Source organism: Zingiber officinale, chromosome 6A (assembly GCF_018446385.1).
Source record: "Zingiber officinale cultivar Zhangliang chromosome 6A, Zo_v1.1, whole genome shotgun sequence".
NCBI classification, from domain to species: Eukaryota; Viridiplantae; Streptophyta; class Magnoliopsida; order Zingiberales; family Zingiberaceae; genus Zingiber; species Zingiber officinale.
The window spans coordinates 80,250,735-80,271,154 of record NC_055997.1 but is presented as its reverse complement, the minus strand read 5'-3'; the positions used below and the strand labels follow the sequence as shown (position 1 = coordinate 80,271,154).

At 41.1% G+C, this 20,420-nt stretch overlaps 3 protein-coding genes across 3 annotated transcripts; 2 read left to right on the top strand and 1 right to left on the bottom strand.

The window, feature by feature from the left end:
* Nucleotides 1-338: 338 nt before the first annotated feature.
* LOC121996698 (expansin-B3-like) lies at nucleotides 339-3,573 on the top strand. The gene is made up of 4 exons (XM_042550757.1): nucleotides 339-632; nucleotides 1,097-1,403; nucleotides 1,604-1,733; nucleotides 3,136-3,573. The coding sequence occupies exons 1-4, from the start codon at nucleotides 464-466 to the stop codon at nucleotides 3,328-3,330; spliced, it is 801 nt and encodes a 266-aa protein (XP_042406691.1). The 5' UTR covers nucleotides 339-463; the 3' UTR covers nucleotides 3,331-3,573.
* A 97-nt stretch (nucleotides 3,574-3,670) lies between these two features.
* On the bottom strand, nucleotides 3,671-6,883 carry LOC121996700 (thioredoxin 1-like). Its single transcript, XM_042550758.1, has 2 exons — nucleotides 6,516-6,883; nucleotides 3,671-4,162 (listed from the first exon to the last, which is right to left on the bottom strand). Exons 1-2 carry the CDS (start codon nucleotides 6,754-6,756, stop codon nucleotides 3,849-3,851), a joined length of 555 nt encoding a protein of 184 aa, XP_042406692.1. The 5' UTR covers nucleotides 6,757-6,883; the 3' UTR covers nucleotides 3,671-3,848.
* A 3,278-nt stretch (nucleotides 6,884-10,161) lies between these two features.
* On the top strand, nucleotides 10,162-12,474 carry LOC121996697 (calcium uniporter protein 3, mitochondrial-like). The gene is made up of 2 exons (XM_042550756.1): nucleotides 10,162-10,715; nucleotides 11,861-12,474. Exons 1-2 carry the CDS (start codon nucleotides 10,200-10,202, stop codon nucleotides 12,332-12,334), a joined length of 990 nt encoding a protein of 329 aa, XP_042406690.1. The 5' UTR covers nucleotides 10,162-10,199; the 3' UTR covers nucleotides 12,335-12,474.
* The last annotated feature ends 7,946 nt before the right edge of the window (nucleotides 12,475-20,420 follow it).

Here is a 20,420-nt window from a genome sequence, read left to right as displayed (position 1 = left end):
CGTCCCATAAAAACCCTCTTCCAGATCTAAAATTGACCACATCCCTAAAGGATGGAGTTGCGAATTCTTGAAATAGCGAGGCCTCCGTTAGAATTAGATAGTATTTTTTAAGAAAATTCTTTGGTAAAATCACACGCAAGAATTCAGATATATTGGACCACATATATGAGATTTTTTTTAATTTTAAGGACTGATTTAGATTTTTGACCGAAAATATGCCTTAATTCAACATAAGGACGTATTGTAATATGTCTAAAAGATAAGGATAGAAATGCCCATTAGAACTATTTTGCCAATAATTTTTAATGATATTTAAAATCCGAGCCCCATTCCGCGCATTGAGATCCGGAGGCAGTGGAGGCGGGAGAGGGAACTCCATCCCTGCAACCGCCGAAGAGGGAGAAGAAGGAGACGGCGAGAGAAGCGAGCGAAAGAGGAGCCCCGCGAGCTCAACACTTCACCAATGGCCTCTTCCTTCGCCTTCTCTCGCTCCTCCCACTCCACTCGTCTGCTCCTCTTCTTCTCTTGCTTCTTGAGCTTCCGCTCGGGCGAGTCGCACCCGCCGTTCGACCTGCAATGGTACCCGGCGACCGCCACCTGGTACGGAAGCCCCGACGGCGACGGAAGCGACGGTAAGCTCGCGATCCCTGGCTCGTACTTCCTACTTCGTTCGTCTCAGCCGTTAGATCAGGATCGGGTGGTCGAGGATGCCCTCGATAGGGTTTGGGCGGCGCATGTGGAGTTCGCCTCAGGCTTTGCGCAGCTTTATTTTTGTCGTGCGGATTGTTGATGGATGAGATTGACCTAGTTTCTTTAATTCGATCCCCGAGCATCTGATTTGCTTTGATGAAATGATTCTCTGGTGAGTGTCAGGCACTAGCAAAGTGCTCAGTCAAAGAAAAATCCTGAGAACGTAGCATACGCCCACTGGAGCTCCGTGATCTATCTGATACTTTGAATAAATTAATCGAAGTGGTTGTTCTTCTGCACAAACACCATTTGTTAAAGATTATTTTTTTCCCCTATTTCCTCTTTCAAAACTGGTTTTTAGAATGCCCGAGTAAAGAATTTTGATGCGGAGATGATTTGGGAGCAGGCGGGGCGTGCGGGTACGGGACGCTTGTGGACGTGCGTCCGTTGCGGGCACGGGTGGGGGCGGTGAGCCCGGTGCTGTTCAAGGATGGCGAGGGGTGCGGCGCCTGCTACAAGGTGCGATGCCTTGACCGTGCCGTCTGTTCTCGTCGCGCGGCCACCGTGATCGTCACGGACGAGTGTCCCGGTGGCTATTGCGCCTCTGGCCGTACCCACTTCGACCTCAGCGGTGCGGCCTTCGGCCACATGGCCGTCGCCGGAGAGGCCGGCCCACTACGTGACCATGGCGAGATCCCTGTCATGTTCCGCAGGTGAGTAAAAGATTGTTCAAATTCAAGGTTGTTGTTGAACCAAAATCATAATTTGGGAAAATGGTTAATTGATGCTTATCTAGCGTTTGATAATTGCTGCCTACTGAAGTAATCTTAATGCGACACCATTGTCTAATTTGATTCTTAATTTTGTATATGTGATTTTATCGAACATCATCTTAGAAGTAATACTTTTCCAGGACTGCATGCAAGTACCGGGGGAAGAACATTGCTTTTCATGTAAACGAGGGTTCTACAAACTATTGGCTATCTCTGCTTGTGGAGTTTGAGGATGCTGATGGAGATATTGGATCCATGCACATAAGACAGGTACAGTTCTGCTACCTTAACGCATTTTTTTTAATACTTTGGCTGCGTTTGGTAGCCTGTAATCTACCTTGTAATGTAATTCAGATTACATTACAAAGTCGATTATTTTGTTTGGTTTGATTTAAAACTTGTAATGTAATGTAATCTGGATTACAAAAGGTAGTGAAGATTTGTAATCTGGATTACAAAGCAAATGTTATGTAATCCGATTACATTACGAGGTCATTGTTTCACCAAAGTTTAAATGCCGAATATACCCCTAGTCTGTTGTCGACCGCCGCCCGCCACTGGTAGCCGACCTTCGTCGCCGGCCGCCGGTCGCCGGTCGCCGCAGGTCGCCGGCCGCCGGTCGCCGCCCGCCAGCGCCGGTGGCTGACCGCCGCCGCCGGTCGCCGCCCGCCGGTCATCGGCTGACCGCCGCCGCCAGTCGCCGATCGCCGGCCGTTGGTTGCCAATGGCTACCGCAAACTCTGGCAGAGGTGTAGCGACCGCCGATAGAGGTCACAGGATTTTTTGTCATTTTATAATAATATGAATTACATTTCTTATAAAAAATAATGGACACCAAACAAAAGAATGTAATCACCTTTGTAATAAAAAATTACATACATTACATTACCAAACGTAGTAATGTAATCAAGATTACATTACATTACATTACAAATTTGATTACATTACCAGCTAGATTACATTACACTCAACCAAACGTAGCCTTTGTTCATTGTGAAGTTTAGGTAGTTAAAGGGGAAGGAAATTCTGTAGAGGCACTCCATGAGTCATTCAGCATGATTGGTGTTCATCCTCCAATGAAATTAATTGCTAAAACATTTTGGGTAGCATTCCATGCCTCATTGCCTGCTTCCTATCTTTTGCTAACTGGTGACTTCTCTTTCCACTACAAGAACTATTTAGCTCCTTCTTATCTGTGACTCATCTAGTTCTCCTTTGGTGATAAAGAAAAATGTGATTACAGGACTGTTTATGCTCCAATTTATGTTATAACTTTTGATTGTTTTCAGATAGAAATCAAGTTCCTTGTTGCACAAATCTATCTTATATCCTATGGCGTTAAAGGTTTTCTATTGACATGGTGAGTTGGTGTCATGTAGACCATATTCTGCTTTCATGTGATAACCATGTCGATGACTCAGTTACCACTGCACATGGTCTAAAAGAAGCCTAGGCAGTCATGCTTGGAATATGATAATGGCAAGAATCTTAAAAGAACTTCTCTTCCTGCTCTTCATCCCTTTGAGCTGTGTCTTTTTCATCTTTATCATTTATAAGTCACTTTTCCTTTTGCACTGTAATACTGCTTCCAATATTGTTCAATCATAGAATTAAAGATGATTTATAGTCTTCTCTCCAAGTTGCTTTATAAATTCTTTATTTTCTTTGGAAGGCAAACTCTGTAGAATGGCTAGAGATGAAGCACGTATGGGGAGCAAACTGGTGCATTATAGGGGGGCCACTTCAGGGACCATTTTCAGTGAAGCTCACCACATTGACCACCCAAAGAATGTTCTCTGCTCGCGATGTGATCCCCCGGAACTGGTCTCCCAAGGCCACCTACACCTCTAAACTTAATTTCCTCTGATCTGAATCACAAAGGAGATTCAACAAGATCATTGAATTCTCATTCTCTTAACATTCTTATGTTTGGAATTTTCTCTGAGTGTGTGTTCTTGTAGCCCTCTCCAAAGGGGAGAGCAAGCGCCTTGTTCAAGGGTTTTTTTCTTCTGACAAGCGCCTTGTTTAACTTCATGTGAGCTTTTTTATTCTTGATGTAGCAGTTTGTGACATTGAAGCTTTTTGAGAGTGCTGTTCTAGTTTTATGTAATGGCTTGAGTGTTAACCTGTAATCTTATTCCCACTCTATTTTGCTTGTCTTGTTTACTTACACAAAATTTAGCAGAAAGAAATGTTCTCGATTGAAGTAAATCCAACCAAAACGGCATTATAGCTTTGCATTAAACAGTACAAAAGTTCACATGCAAATATTTGTTCTGCTCCTCAGAGCGTTAAGCTACATAATTTGGAAGAATGAGCTTATGAAACTCCAGCGAAAATATTTCTAAAAACAGCTCGCATTCATCGAAGAGAACAATCTTACCTCTAGATGAACTTGTCGATAGATGTTGCCAAAGTTGATTCTGGCACGGCTCCAATCACAGCTTCCTTCTTCTCACCATTTTTGAAGATCATCATCGTCGGGATGCTACGAATCCCGTATTCGTTTGCTATTTCAGGGTTTTCATCAGTGTTGAGCTTATAGCATTTCAGTTTTCCCTCATAAACCTTTGCTAATTTGACGACAACCGGCTCGATCATTCGACATGGTCCACACCATGGAGCCCAAAAGTCTACTAGAACGGCAACATCTGAACCAAGAACAAGCGACTGCCATGTGTCTTTAGACACGGTTGGGACTGTAAACAATAAACAAAAAGTGCTAAGTTAAACTGAGAGACAAAGATCTTTGAATGAATAAAATGAAGTGATTAAGAAATAAATGATAATAAAGGCATCGCTTCAACATGAGTCGGCAGATGATTTGTTAAAAAAGGTAACACATTAGATTTCCAACCATGTTGTCTGGAATCAGAAGGCTCATTTGAAATATCTATGGTGTCTGTCACCTTGAGCAAAAATTTCATCACTAAATTAGAAATATCTAGTTAAGTGCCAAAAGATGGTAGAATATGAATTAGGTTCAATTGTAAGGTAAAGAAGCAGTTTCCAAATTTAACTCAAACAAAGGCCTTCTATGGTTTTTGCACGACAGTGGAATATTTTGATGATCAAAATGAAGAGCAACTACATAGGTCTCTGCAAATTGACTAAATAAGGTTTTTCTGGGATGTTCACTACAAGCAGAACATAATTGGAAATCTTGTGTTTCATTGTAGCCTTAGTTTAGTGCACACAACTGGATCAAAGCAAAGACAATACACCTTTTGAGCAAAAACAGAAATAAGGTTCAGTTAAAGAAACTCTTTGTAAAAGCAGTAACTTCCCTAACACATTATTTTGAAAGGAAAAAAAGGTCATTGCAGCTGTTTTCAGTATAACAATGTTTTTTTACTTAAACATCATTTTGAGAGCAAAATTGGTATTACATCTTTTATGGGCAATGATGAATTTATAGAAATGGGACCCTCGTGTGGATATAAAGGTCCTTATTTGAGTTTATTGCCCTATATAAAAAAAAATTAAGCAATTGCATTCTCTACCAGTACAATGAACAATGACCACTCAAGAAATAAGGCATACTTCTCATAATCTCACCAAATCCCACATCTATAGAAATATAATTAATATACATTATGTATTACACACACACATAGACATACACATGCACACCCATATAATATCATGTTTTATAACACTCGCAATTAACAAAATACTTAATATTTTAAAAAGTGAGTGTTTTTTTTAATTCTTTTAGTAAATGGATGGCATTCATTTCACCATTCTGAACTCCTCCATCCTAATATGTCGCTTCTAGTATTCAAGTGTCAGAGTAGTTGCTTTAAATAGGATACAAAGCTTCCTTTAAAATGATGGGATTAGGATTAAAGAAGAATTAAGTCGACAATGCAACCAAAGCATTTGATTGTCTTAGAAGCTCAGGAGACCATCATAATCAACATTCATCAATAAGTTGATTTATACAATTAGAACTATAAAAAAACTTCTCGTTTAAAGATTGTATGCATCAGAGACTTACCAAATCCAAGCATACCTAATTTTACATACAAACATGCTCTCCAACTGAAGCAAAAATATAATTACATAATTGGTTGTAATGGAAAAAAAATCTCACTTCATATTGGCACAAAGTGCAGATTTGCAATTACTGATTTATCATCAAACATCATGACAGTATCACCTAAAATACATGGTTAGTTATATTGTAGGAGTGAGGACCAAGAAACACCTCAAACTACTAGAAAGAATCATCTTTATAGATTTCAGCCATAATCATGATAGCAATAAACTTAGGTCCAATTAATGCAATAAACTTAGATCCATGTAGGCCAAAGATAAGGTCAATGACTTGTGTGATGCAAAAGGCTAATATGAGTTCTTTAAGGTGAATGGTCTCTTCCAAATTAAAAGATTTATTCTAGACATGACTTGCAGGATGCAATGGGTTAAATATGAGTACTTCATAGCAAATGAACAAGACCAAGTTAAAATGATTCAATTGACAATCACAGGGAAACAAATCAAGCCAGACAGTATTTTTTAAAAAGTAAAAATAAAATGTAAGGAAATAAAAATATATCAATTTCCCAACTCCTCTTCGGTTATAAGCCTTGCTCATAGGAGAGATCTTTTTTCCCTCGGCGTCTAAAACTCAACTGAAGAGGACGTAGCACCTGTAGTCTCAAAAGAATGTGATCTTTCATACCATTAAGCAACAAAGAAACAAGCAGCAACTCTAGACCGCTATCCAATAAAAAGCTACATTTCACTCCGAGTATTCCGATCCAATATTGGCGAGAAGACTGCATCAAGTTCCAAGTTTGACAATTTAGTCATTCAAGCTTCAGAACGCGGCGGCAGCAAAAACCATGCGCGAGATGCAAAGAAACCCTAATTCTAAATTCGATCGACGAACTGTGCCAAACTAAACGCGTTAATTTCTATGGAAACTATGCAAAGCCAAAAGGCGATGACTTTTCAAAACCACTGTAAGATTATCCAAACCCTAGATCGATAACTCAAGGAAGAACCAAAAGAGTGAGCTAAACAAACGATCGCGTTAAACATTACGCTGGACTGCCGTCTCCTGCGCCTCGCACACGACTGCGGCGGCGGGAAACCTCCCGACGGCATTCACTCTCCTCGCCGCGACCCTCGGAGGACGCGAAGCGCACCTTAGGCCGCTGAATCGGGGGATGAGCGACGGCCCACGGCGAGCGATCGGGGAGCGAACGGCCGCTGATCTCGGGGAGACGGGTACACCTCCGGAAGGGCAGAGGACGGCGAGCGGCTCCAGGACTGCGGCGGCCATGAGTGGAGGAGGAAGAGAGTCGCAGGCGGATTGGGAAAGAAAAATATGTGACGAGAGGGAATTCGGAGGGGAGAGATCAGAGATATTACGAATAAGAGAGATTAGCGAATGGAAAATGAATGGATATGGTTTCAATTTCAACACTTTCAAAAAATTAAAGAAAAAACTAACAAGAATATTTGCCATTGTGAAATTTATCATGGTCAAGATTTATTGGCATTTTAAAAAAATATAACAAAAAAACAAACATGAATACTTTACATTGTGAAATTTATCATGGTCTAGATTTTCTGATATTTTAAATAAAAAATAAAAAATAATAACAAGAATATTTTCTATATATTATGAAATTTATCATGGTTTAGATTTGTTTGCCTCATCGATTCACCGTGTGTTGACCCTATTCTAGGATCCAAATTAATTTAGGACCAAAAATTAAAAGGATGTAGATTGTCAAAACGATATTTCTTTTTCAAAAAATAAAAGTTAAAAAAAATGTCTCGTCAATTATTTTATTCCTAAAATATTCCTTATCCAATGTTATTATAGTTAGAAGTGTCAATTTGGATGAGTTAGATAGATTCGACTCTAGTTGAAGTAATAATATTATAAAAAATCCTAATCCGAACTCGACTCGAACTCAAACTCAACTTAAAAATCATAAACCCGAAGCTGAATCCGGATAACCCGATCAACTCGAACAACTTGTTCGACCCAATTTTTTTTTATTATTTTACTATAATTCTTCATTTTTATCTCAATATTTTATTATTATTATACTAATATTTTACTATTTGTGTACATAAAACATCTTAATTCAAAAAATAATTTAACAAAAAAAACTTCTAAATCCTAAATTTGGGTCAACTCGAACCTAAATCAACCCAAATCCAAAAACTTCTAACCCGAAACCCAAAACCCCCAACCCTAACTTGATATTTTTCAAATCAACTCGAGTTGAATTGGCTAGTTGGATCCATTTTTTATATCCCTAGTTGTAGTAGTTATCGGCAGCTTCTAAGATGTTGTTCCTTACTTCATGAGTTATGGTAGCAATTGCCACTAATTACTATAATGGGTAGAAATTATTTTATACATGTTATAATATATAAAAGATATTAAATAGATGCTACTAACTATTTAAAAAAATAAAATAATTTTGATGAATTTTAAATAATTTTGACTAAGTTGATATTTTTTTCTATATAATAGTACTTAGAGTTTATTATTTAAAATTCAAGATTTTAAGATTTATAATTTAGTTATAATATATAGAAGATACTTAGTAATTACTAAAATAAGTAGAAGTTACTTAATAACTATTACAACTTACAGAAGCTATTTAATAACTACTATAACATGAAAAGTTTATTATTTTAGTGCTTAGAGTTTATGATTTATAGTAGAAGATTTTAAATTTTAAAATTTAACTACTATATATATAGAGGCTACTAAGAAATGCTAAAGTGGGTAGAAGTTACTGTATAGTTATTACAATGTTAAATATTAACTATTCCACTAAAATACCAAATCATAAATCATAAATTCTGAATATCATTATATTAAAATATTATTATCAACTTAGTCAAAATTATTTAAAATTAATTAAAATCAGTAGATGTTACAACTTATAGAAGCTATTATATAATTGCTACAATCCTAGGGGCTATGGTGGAGTGGAAGAGCACCAAGTTATTATCTAGGTACACGTAGTTTGATTCCCAACTACGATCCATTTGTAATATTTTTCTTTCAAATGAGACGCACAATCAGGGATGTTGGACTTCTAGACCACCCGTCATGAGTACTTCTCGATTTACTCTGACAGCAGGTGGAAAACTTATGTGGAACCAAGGTAATCACCTCATGTTAGGTGTTATTTGATTCATTATTTTTACCATATAATCGATATAACGCATAGAAATTACTATGTAGTTACTACAAATACTATATAGTATTATATTAAATGTTACGTTATACATTATAACTGCTACCCAATATCTTCTACATGTTGTAAGTTACGACTAATGGCTACGATAACGCTTGAAGTATTAGTGATTTGTCCTTTCGACTTGTTTTTTTTTTTTTTGAAAAATATGTCTATTTTGATAATTTACTTAATTTTAATTTGGGAGGTTTTTTTGGTTTTTACCTATTAATTTAATCTCCCATCCGACCTAATCCAATCCTTTAACTAATGGTTTTATATATATATATATATATATATATATATATATATATATATATATATATATATATATATATATATATATATATATATATATTCATATTATCTTTGTATCATGTCATCAAAGTTTGCATATCAAATAATACTTTGTACGTGTAGGCTATGACTACCTAAACATAGATTCAAATTAATTTAAACCATAAGACCTAATCTAACTCGACAAGTGCTCACTCCTTAAGTCTTTGCATATTATCCCGCCTTAAACAATAAGTATCTTATTGGACACATATCGATAACTCTCTTCTAATAAATTCTGATACAACTTAAAACGATGTCGTCATTGATTTGCTTGACATGGTGATTTATATCTACTTCTGATCGAGACATTATCTTTAGATCATAAATCATATATAGATTTGTTTTATAACGTGGAAGGATCATCGACTTGTTAGCGTGGGCTATGGTCGCACAAATTGCTAACTAATACCTTGTCACATATCTATCAAAATTGAATTATTCAACTCTAATTTATTATAAAAAATAGATATAAAACTCTTATAAATGGTTTTGTTAATCACATGCGCCATTTATTTAATAGTATTAAAAACAATTAGCTGGCGGCATACCAATCATAACAATCATCCTTCCATAATTGCGTCGGTGATTTATATTTGTTTAAATATAATAAAATTTAATAATTCCCTTTGTTAGGCATTTCTAAATTTATAAAAATAATAATAAAATATTTAAAACTAGGAAAGCATGGACTTCGTGTTTTATTTTATTTTATTTTAAAAATAAATAGCAAACGTGGCAGTCCTTTCCTCCTCCCTCGATAGGCATTACACGCTTCTCGTGGCCGGGCGACTTTGTCGCTTACCCATCGCTGAATCATACGAATGAAATTAATTTTAGCATTTAATTTAAATTTATTTTCCGAATATTCTGGAAGTAAAACTGGATCGTTGCGTGCTGACGCGGCGAAGAGATGCCGCAGAACGTAAATTAATTTAATTAATTCAATGTGATTAAATTAGGTTTGCACGAATTGTTAATTGACGGGAAACGTAGCGTGTCGGTTTATTGATTCGCTGATATGTTAATTATCTCGGATGTTATATCGACGATATAATCGTATCGTTTTCGAGTCGGTTCGTCCCGGCCCCCTTCGCCTTCGCCTATAAATTGTAATCCCCTCCTCTCTGGCCTTCGCAAGACACGGATATTTCTCCAGCTTTGTGTTTCGATTTCGAGAATGGCGGCCTTCCGGAAAAGCCTGGCTAGGCGATTCGCTTCCCTCTTGCTGCCTACCGCCGCCGATGGCGGAGTCGGTCGTCCCTGCGGATTTCTCTTTCTTCAGAAGCGGCCCCTTTTCCAGCGGGCGCTGCCGCCCGACCGCCAATTGATGCTGCTGGCGGCCGACCGGATAAGCGAGCGGGTTCGCAGCCTGAACCCTTGCAGGATCTGCCTCGACGTGATCCTGCCGCCGGCGCGGTCTGAAGCGCCGGTATCGAGGGAGGAGGGGGAGGTTTTGGTGGAGAAGAAGAGGGTGTCTTTGGTGGAGGTGAGGAAATTGGCGAGGGCTTCGCTGGTGGCGGTGGTGCGGGCGCGTCTGGCAACCGTCGAGAAGAGTTGCATCGCTTACTCCGAGTTTGTACGTATCTGCTGCGAGGCGTCTAATAGCGAGCAGGGTTTGGAAATCGCCCGATCGCTCGACGAATCCGGAGTTGTTGTAGTGCTTGGAAACGTGGTTTTCCTGAGGCCTGAAGAGGTATTTTTCTTCTTCTCTTAATTACTGTTTCTTTTTTAGGGATTCGGTACATTTTTTTTTATTCTTTCCTGTAGTCTAAATCTATTTTTGGAATTTCTTTGAATTCGGAGGTTGTTTTTCACACGATTGATGGAGATCTGATCAAGTTTTTTCCCGGGTTTTCATGTCTCCTTTCTAGCAGGAACTATAACGAAGGGGTTAGAAACCAGAGATCGGTGGCATTACAGCTTCTGGAGAGTATTCTATTGAACTTTTTTTTGAAGCAACCCCTCTGGAGTTAAATCTTCACAAAAAAAGCAAAAAAAAAAAAAACATGATTAGTTTTTTAGGACGAAAGAAAGAAAGTTTGGGAGGAATCTCTCTTTGTTCATTCAACACCCTGTCATAACCTCGCACAAACAAACACGCACACACAACTCCCTGTCAATAATTCATTCTCATACATCAGTTTAGGTTTCTTATCTGGCCTTTTCGTCATCAAATTTCTTGTCTGTCTAAATAACTGCATTTAACATGGTTTTTTTTTTTTTTGATGAAGAGACGTGTACAGCAAGAAATTAGATAATGTGGAAAACCTTTTTCCTTTTATTTCTAGATAAATATATAAATCCTTGAACACTTGGACGGGGAGAACAATGCCGATTGTTTGCTGTTCTAGTTGAAATTATTTTCCAGGATCATAATATTGCTGTTGATTAGCATAATTGACTTCATATATCATTGGACGGTAGATAAGTAGACATCCCTTTAGCACTTATGGTTTGGAGTTAATTACAAGTGTCCTTTTTTTCCTTTAGTTTTGTTTGGTGCAAGGCTTTCTTTATTTTGATGGGTATCTACTGAACACTAGAATAATAAATTCCAGAGAACTTCATGGAAACCGTTAATGATTTGGTTTAGTATGCGATACTTTTTTCATGATGATTTTATTGGGGATAAGTGGATATCAAATCAGAAGGGATTTTAGATAATGTTTTTTTGGCCTTGTCTCTTTTGTGATTTATGGACTGCTGGAATTATGTACTTGGATGTCTTTGCTTCATATATGTTAAATGGTAGATTCATGAGAACATCATGGAAACTAGTTGGCAGAGAGCAAAGAGTAAGTCTTGTATTTTTTCCCCCTGCCCTGTCGTGTCCTGCAGGTGGCAAAAACAATTGAGAAGTTGATCCCATTGTCATCGAGCCATGAGAGTTATCACACGAGAGAAGAATTGAAGATGCTGGAAGAGAAGAAATCTGAGATTGATAAACAAGCAGCAGCTCAAGTCAGGAAGGAGTTGTGGCTTGGGCTGGGGTTCATGGTGGTGCAAACAGCTGCGCTGATGAGAGTGACTTTCTGGGAGCTTTCATGGGATGTGATGGAGCCAATCTGCTTCTACCTCACCTCTGTCTACTTCTTGTCGGGCTATGCATTCTTCCTCAGGACGTCCAAGGAACCATCCTTTGAGAGCTTCTTTGCCAGCCGCTTTGCCACAAAACAAAGGCGTCTCATGAAAGTACAAAATTTTGATTTGACTCGCTTCAACGAACTTAGCCAAGCATTCTCTCCCTCTCTACCACCACCCCCTTATTCAAAGTTTGCTTCTGCTTCCTGCCATTGTGATAGGGATGACTAATCATTAGTTGGTTCATCACATTTATGAAGTTCAATATTTTTAGTTATGGTAAACATGTTACACTAAACCAAGGAAAGTTGTTCCTGAGCTACCAATTTTGCGGCATACCAACAAGAGAAAATCATATATCTTCGAATTCACTTGTTATGAGGACAATACAAAGGGATACATGCATACCATCATGCAAAGCTACTCTCGGAGCAGATTCTCAAAATTGTGTTATCGTTAACAAAGGTGGTTCTCTTGATTTTAAGATGAGTGACTTAAGTGTTGAAGCCTGTATTATGGCTTCAAATGATACTTGTGATTGAACTCAACTTGTCGTGTGATGATCTACACAAGCCTGGTGTTATTTGTTTGATTGAAGCAAAACAATCCAGCCATGAATGTTCAAATTTGTCTCTACTGGTGAAAAATGACTAGTATGTTGCTTATTCTGTCAGTAATTGGAAAATTTTGAGAAGCAGCAAACGATTACATCGACATAAACTGTGGTAAGCTTGAAGTTTGCTCAACTAGTTGTACTGGAATGATACCATCTGAGAGTTAGTATGCTTGTTTGTTGAGTGGTAAAATCTTTAGTGATTTCGCATTGGAATGCAATATCCTAGTGAACTTATATCTTCATTCAGTTATGTTCTCAATAGCATTCAGTGAGGTAAGGTTGATTTCTGCATTGGAATGCAATATCCTAGTGCAGTTATATCTTAGTTCACTTATGTTCTCAATAGCATTCAGTGAGGCAAGGTTGATTTCTGCATTGGAATGCGCAATATCCTAGTGCAGTTATATCTTCATTCACTTATGTTCTCAATAGCATTCAGTGAGGTAAGATTTCTGCATCGGAATGCAATAACCTAGTGCAGTTATATCTTAATTCACTTAGAGCATCTCCAATACAAGATTTTTAAAGAAATTTGTAAAATAAAAAAATTAAATAAAAAAGTTCTAACTATTATGGATGTAAGGTTTGAAGTTTGTTGTTAAAGAATAGTAATGAAATTTTAAAGCTATTTTTTTGTTATTGAAATTGATGTAATATGCATGTAGTCATGCAATTACATATTATAAAATGGAGCCCACAAAAATCATTTAAAACTCTACTATTGGAGATGTTTCAATAGATTTTTAGAATATTGATGTGGCATGATGTGACATATTGAGATCATAAATTTTTTTTTTTTTGTAAAACTCTAACTATTGGAGATGTCCTTATGTTCTCAATGGCATTCATTGAGGCAAGGTTGGTTGATTTCTGCATTGGAATGCGCAATATCCCAGTGCAGTTATAACTTCATTCACTTGTGTTCTCAATAGCATTCAGTGAGGTAAGGTTGATTTCTGGATTGGAATGCAATATCCTAGTGCAGTTATATCTTCATTCACTTATGTTCTCAATAGCATTCGGTGAGGTATTCCCTCCACTTGACTTTATTATTGTTCATTTCCTTCGGCAATGAATGCTCTGCTTTTCTCTATTTTCCTTCAGTAACGTTTGTTTATCCTCTTTCCATGTTCAACTCCATCATCATCCTTCTCTATCAAGAAACTTCAAATGGAGCTGCAAAGGTGGCACACTTAATAATCATAAATAGATGTCGCATGGCAAATAGAAGTGCAACATGGCCTACTTTCATTGTTAATTATTTTCGTGGCCGATATTGAAATGTAGCTGATCTCATCTAGTACATTAAGATTTGGTTGTTGTTATTGCATGGATTAAAATGATAACTTATTGGTTCCAAACTAGTTGTACGATTGTGTGGCATCGCAGATGAAATGAAACAGAAGTGATCTAACTCCGTAATTAAAAATAGCCAAGTCATAAAGGCATGAAACTATGCTGTCTAAAGAATATCTTATTCAAAGTTGTCTTCTCTTATAAGTATCGGAATCATAAGACCATTGGTATCGTGTTCCATATTAATATCTCCTCAGGTATTTACTTAATCTCTCTTGCCTTCCTCAGCTCTCATAAGATGTCCAAAGTTATCTCGTCGACTAAGCCTTTTCTTCAACAATACACATCAAATAACACCTCAAACCAACCTAGAGAAGCATTGTAATTTTGCTACGACAAAGTGAGTATTGAACCCTTTAACCTAGAGAGAAAATTAGTCCAGCCAACCTTCTCAAGGCTCTAATCGTTTCAATTTAGCAACAAATAAATATTGTGGTGGTTCTTGAATTCACAAAATCATCATGTTGTTTTTTATTGAATGATGAAGCTTTGAAATAGACAATTGTAGTAAAAGGTGGAATCTACCACCCCAGTAGTCTCACATAGTCGGTCTCACAATCATCTGTGAGGAAGTACAGGAGAGGATTGTTTATTCGGCTTTATTGAGAATCTACCTCTATCCATTGTAGCAAGTGTAAGTACCCCGTGTTGGTTTGATATAGTTAACCAAGTTAAGTTAGACTCTGTGTATTTAAAGTCTTGAATTTGAATGTGTAGGGATTTAGGAATGCAAGAAGTCGAGCGGAAGACAGGGAAAACGAGAATGATGACACGAAATCGAGTTGACAGGCTCAGTGTCGACGAGTTTGGTGCATCAGAGGGATGAGAAGTTGCAGAAGAATACATCGGTAGAGCGAGAAGGACTCGCACGACGCTTTCGAGGGATGAAAAGCCGGAGCGGAAGACTACTCAAGGAGAAAGCTGGAGTTGGGTTCAGGTGAGCTCAACTCTGGATGACTGGAGGATCACTCGCTCGATCGGAGAAGAAGTCGAAAGAGTCAGCACGAAGTCGACTCATCTGGGTGCCAGGATCGCCTTAGTGCCGAACAGGCACTTCGTCACTGTGGATCACCTTCGGGGACATGTCAACAGCACTCCGGCCGCCCGAACTTGGTCCAGACACCCGGATGGTGATAGAGTTTTATTATCGCACCGTTGCAAATAGCTGGGGCGCCCGGAGTGGGTTCAGGCGCCCGGAGTCGCCACATCAGTAAATGACTATTTTTGACCAGTGAACTATAAATAGAGTCATGGTCCTCTTCATTGTAACAACACTTGAATTGTACTTGAATGCTTTCCTGTTCTTTATTGTTCGTGAACTATCAACGTCTTGTATGAGGTTTCTCCACCTCCAACTTGTGTCGAAAGAGTCGACTTAAAGAGTTTCACTTGCCTTGGATTAGTAACCTTCCCGGTTGTAAACTAAGTAATCTTTTTACCTTGTATTTCTTTCAGTTATTGTATTTACTTTTTATTATTCTAGTTAACGCCAAAAGAAAGAGAAAGGTAGATTCCTCTTAATTACAGGGCTATTCACCCCTCTAGCCAACCGTCAAGGGACCAACAATTGACATTAGAGCAAAGGAGTTTTAGAATGATTAATTGCCAACTGAAACAAAGAAGAAGATGGCTGGAGCTAGCATTCATCCTCCTAAGTTTGAGGGAGACTTTGCTTAATGGAAGAGAAAAATGGAAATATTTTTTAAAACTGACTTCAATATGTTGCTAACCATAAATTATGGTTTTCTAGCATCTCGCGATAACAACAGCGATGCAAAAGAAGAAGATCAATGGACCAAGAAGGAATAAGTAAAATTTGTGGCCAACGGAAAAATATAATTCCACTTGCTCAATGTTTTACCACTTCAAGAGGTCAACCCCATCAAAAGCTACATCTAAGCTAAAGAACTCTGAAAGAAATTCCTGAAGCTCCATGAATGCACATCTGAAGCAAAGCTTGCATGATAGGACATCCTTCAGAATCAACTAACAAACCTCCATTTGGAAAAAGGGGAGACAGTGGCTCAACTACACGTGAAAATAAAGGAGCTAATCATCGGACTAATCAATCTCGGCAAAGCGGTAACCAACTGGGACTCTGTCCGTTACGCACTCAACGCCTTTCCCAGAACTCTAGAGTGAACCTCGATTAGAGCCATCAGACGAGCCAACTAATGGCAGGGCGGGCCAACCCGTGGCAGGGTGGGTCGACCAGTGGCTGGCTGGCTGAGCATTTGGCGAGGTGGGGCGGGGCGGGCCGACCCATCTTCTTGGCGGATTAGGAAATCCCCAACCCAGTCCAATGCGGGTTGTAGGTTAGCCGAGCCAACTTGCGAGCCCATCAATTTTTTTTTAAAAAAAAATTTAAAGAGTTTTATATCTTTAATATTTTATCTCAAAAAAATTTCATCAATCAAATATATTCAGAAACAAATATTTTAAATATACATGAATAGAAATGAGTACTTATGTTTGATGAAAAGTATTATTTTTATTTTAAAATTATATCAAAGAAAGATAATAAATTGACATAAAACTTGGTTTATATATTGATCCTATTCGAACCAAGAGTCAACGAACGCTGGGGATGCGGCGCTCCCTGCTGGATCCTCGAGTGCTCCGGTGAACCTTCAGCAAAACCGAGCCGGGAGGGGTGTCCCGGCGACGGCCCTCCGACGCTCAAGTCAGGTAAGCTACGATGAACAAAGTGGCTTCCAAAATCTCAGAATACGTACCTCTCCGGCGAAACCTGAGATTCTTTATATAGAGCTATGAAGGGTCTGGGCACACGTACCTAGGTGCATAAGTGTCTTCTGTCTTTTCCTAGGTATGCGGCTGTCAGAAAGCTTACCTGTCCTTTCCTAAGTATGTGGCTGTCAGAAAACTTACCTGACCCATATCGCTACAGTCAAAGCATGCCCTCGATGGGACAACAGAATCCCCTGTCACGAGATTTGGAGCATGACACACACGTGAAACCCACCGGTTGTCAGAGGAGAAATCCTCGGGTCTTTTTCCTTGCTCCAAAACTTGTCGTCCGAGCGGACATCTCCCTAAACATCTGACCGGACATACGCAATGGTTTACCTGTGCTTGGTGGAGGCGAATAAACAGGGGCGCTTTATGACTGTGACCGGTCAAAAGGTCAGCTCGGTCCGTGACCTTTTTAACTGAGCGTCGGAACCCCGATTTGACAGGGTGTCTTCCAACTATAAGTGCGAGCCGGCCGGACCCTTCCGGGTATTCGATTCCATCGGGCGGCCGACAGTCCGGTCGGGCCGGCCGTCTACGGTCGTCCGTCCGGTCGGACCACACTCTCCTCGGATGAGCGGCTGCTCCGGTGACTTTAACTTGGCGTTGACTCTGCCTGAAGGGGGGGGCCCGCTCTTACTACCGGATCACTTGCCTCCCCTTCAAGTCTAGTCGAGGGAGGCGAATAGTCCGACTGACTGGACTGTGAGTCTAGCCGAACGGCTCCTCAACGCCAATACTATCCGCTCGGTCAGCCGTAGAAATATCCTTGAATGAATCAATGATGGCCTTCACCGGATCTCCTCGCGTTTTGCGCCAATCTTCGCCATCAAGGCCGATCATACCTTCATTAAATGCTCCGAATGATTGACTGCCACGTGGAGCAAGGCCACCAGAGTACGGAGGCGGTTGCATGATATTGTGATGTGATCGAAGCAGTTCGAAATAAACGGCTAGATGTGTGCTTTGATTCCCGTGACCTGGATCCGACGGTGGAGACCGCCCGGCCCTCACCCTATAAACTCTTCGTTTCCTTTTCACCTTCACACGCCTCCATTACCTCTACTGCTGCTCTCTGCGCTTTGGAGCTCCGGCAATCTTGTTGCTGCCCTCTGACGCTCTCCGGCGCCTCTCCTCGATCCATCTCCCTCCAGTAAGGTTTTAGAGCTTTCCTCCTTCCTTTTCGGTATCGAATTCGCCTTTCTTCCCCTAGCTCCAGTCTTTGAAATTCCATTTCTTTGTCTTTGAGACTTCCTTTTTGCTTTCTTCTGTCTGGATCATGGCCAGTTCTTCCCACCCCGAAGAACAATCCCTGGGCCCATGGTATACCACCATGCGGTCCCGTTTCGAACAACGGGATTTTGATATTTTGGCTGACAATTTCGAAATTCCCGAGGATTTCGAAGTTCGCCTAGCTGGTCCCGCCGCTCGGCCACACCTACCGCCGCGCGGCGGTTTCTGTGTCTTCCGCGACCAATTTACCGCCGGTCTGCGGTTCCCCGTGCATCCTTTCATAGTAGACGTTTGTAATTATTTTGGCGTGCCGCTCGGAAATTTAGTACCAAATACCTTCCGTCTCCTCTGCGGTGTTGTCGTTTTGTTTAAGATCCATAACATTCCCCTCCGCCCGGAGGTCTTTTTTTATTTCTATTATCCTAAACAAGCCGAGCCGGGCACCTTTATGTTCCAAGCTCGGCCCGGTCTGGTCTTTTTCAATAAACTACCCACTTCCAATAAACATTGGAAGGACTATTATTTCTACATCCGCATGCCCAGTCAGCCAAACTTCCCGACCCAGTGGCAGGTCAGTCTACCTCCTACTCCCGAGTTGAAGAAATTCAAGACCCGACCGCATTATCTTCACGCCGTAAATCTACTAGCCGGTCTGCGGCTTGACATCAACAAACTTCTTCACGAGGGAGTGATGTACATTTTTGGGCTGAGTCCTATACGGACCCCACTTCCGACCGGCTTCGGTAAGAATTTTGCTTGGGCACTTGCTTTAATTGCTAACTGATTTCTTCTTCTTTTCATGCAGCTGAAATCGTCATGGACTCGGTGATGTCCGGCGTTCTAAAGAGAAAAACAGCGGCGCTGGAGGCCGCGGCGGCCAAGGAAATGGAGGCGCTGGGCATTCAGCCGGTCGGTTCACACGAAGGAGAGAGCGGCACCCAGGCTGAATCGGCCGCTCCGACCTATCAACAGCAGGCGGCCAGCGGAGCTGCCCCCTCCAGGGAACCAATGGCCACCGAGGAAGGATCCGTTCGGGAGGAGGAACAGCCACTGCCTAAGAGGCGCCGGGTGGAGCCTCCGCTGCGCTCGGCTACCTCCGCGGTCCAACCCTCCGACCGGGCCGCTGCGACTGCTAAAGGCAAGGCGCCAGTGCCCGAGACCATCTCGTCCGATCGGACGCCTTCTGACTGGGACGAGCTGCCTACTCCGGTTGAGGCTACTCCGGTCGACACTCTCCCCCCTGCTCGCCGTTCAGTCCAACGCTCGACCGTCCATTCGCGAATTTCTGCGCCAGCTTCTGATCCCGGTCGGGCGATCCCTGGTCACGGCCGCACAATACGAGTTACTCTTCATCTTCCAACTGAAGAGTTGCTACCAGAAGCCGACCGGCCCACCGCGCCCGAGCACACCATTACTTTGAAAGGGCCCCTCGCCGAGATGTGGGCCGACGCTCGGGCGCGAGTAGCAATGATCCCTCTCCAGAACTTAGCCAACAGCCATATGCAAGCGGCTACGGGGGTAAGTTTGTTGCTTTTTGAAGTTTTGTCTGAATATTTCCGCCCGGCTTTTAACAAATGCGCCTTGCTTCAGAGATGGGTGGAAGAGATAGCAGTTTCCAGCCGCCTGGCTATGGCGGACGAGGAGATAAGGCAACTGAGGGCGGCAGGCGGTCCGAGCGGCTCCCAAGGCCCTTCCTACTCCGAGCTGCAAAAAGAGCTGAAGAAAGCTCAAACTCTGCTGGCTGCTGAGCAGAAGAAAACAGCTGACCAGGCCCACGCCCTAGCCGAGTCCGAGCGACAAGTCAAGTCGCTTGACACGAAGATAACTCTGGCCACCACTCGGAAGAACACAGCCATCTCCGATCTGGAGAAGAAAAACGTGGAGGCCCGGGGCCTGGAGTTGAAGATAAAGGAGCTGACGGAGCAGCTCGACCGGGAGAAGGCAGGCCGCTCGGCCGATGCGGAGAAGATTGAAAGTCTGAATGAGGCCCTCACAAGCTCCCAGGCGACCTTCAAAGAATACCAGGATGCTGAGCCGAGCCGAGTCGCCGCTCTCCGACAAAGCCACATCCGATCGCCCGAGTTCTCGGAGAAAATTTGCGAGCGGATGTACTCGGCTTTCGACTTGGCCATGACGGCTACTATGACCTATCTGAAGTCAAAGGGCCTTCTTCCGGAGTCCACCAATATTCCGGCCGGCGATCAAATGGAGCTCTTGAGCAACATTCCGAGGGACCTCTACGACTACATTGAGTAATTCTTGTAATTTCGCCGCTCGGCTGAACATGAATCTTTTTTTGTACTTAGGCCACTCGGCCTAAGGTTTTTAATTTTAATGAAATGTTTTCCTTTCGTGTATTCT

Bases quoted from the DNA above. Each gene is read 5' to 3' on its own strand.
- LOC121996698 (XM_042550757.1), top strand. From the start codon at position 464: ATGGCCTCTTCCTTCGCCTTCTCTCGCTCCTCCCACTCCACTCGTCTG. The intron at 633-1,096 runs GTAAGCTCGCGA...ATTTGGGAGCAG, and splicing joins CGACGGCGACGGAAGCGACG to GCGGGGCGTGCGGGTACGGG. The intron at 1,404-1,603 runs GTGAGTAAAAGA...ATACTTTTCCAG, and splicing joins ATCCCTGTCATGTTCCGCAG to GACTGCATGCAAGTACCGGG.
- LOC121996697 (XM_042550756.1), top strand. From the start codon at position 10,200: ATGGCGGCCTTCCGGAAAAGCCTGGCTAGGCGATTCGCTTCCCTCTTG. The intron at 10,716-11,860 runs GTATTTTTCTTC...CGTGTCCTGCAG, and splicing joins TTTTCCTGAGGCCTGAAGAG to GTGGCAAAAACAATTGAGAA.
- LOC121996700 (XM_042550758.1), bottom strand. From the start codon at position 6,756: ATGGCCGCCGCAGTCCTGGAGCCGCTCGCCGTCCTCTGCCCTTCCGGA. The intron at 4,163-6,515 runs GTAATGTTTAAC...TATTGTTTACAG, and splicing joins GCAGGAGACGGCAGTCCAGC to TCCCAACCGTGTCTAAAGAC.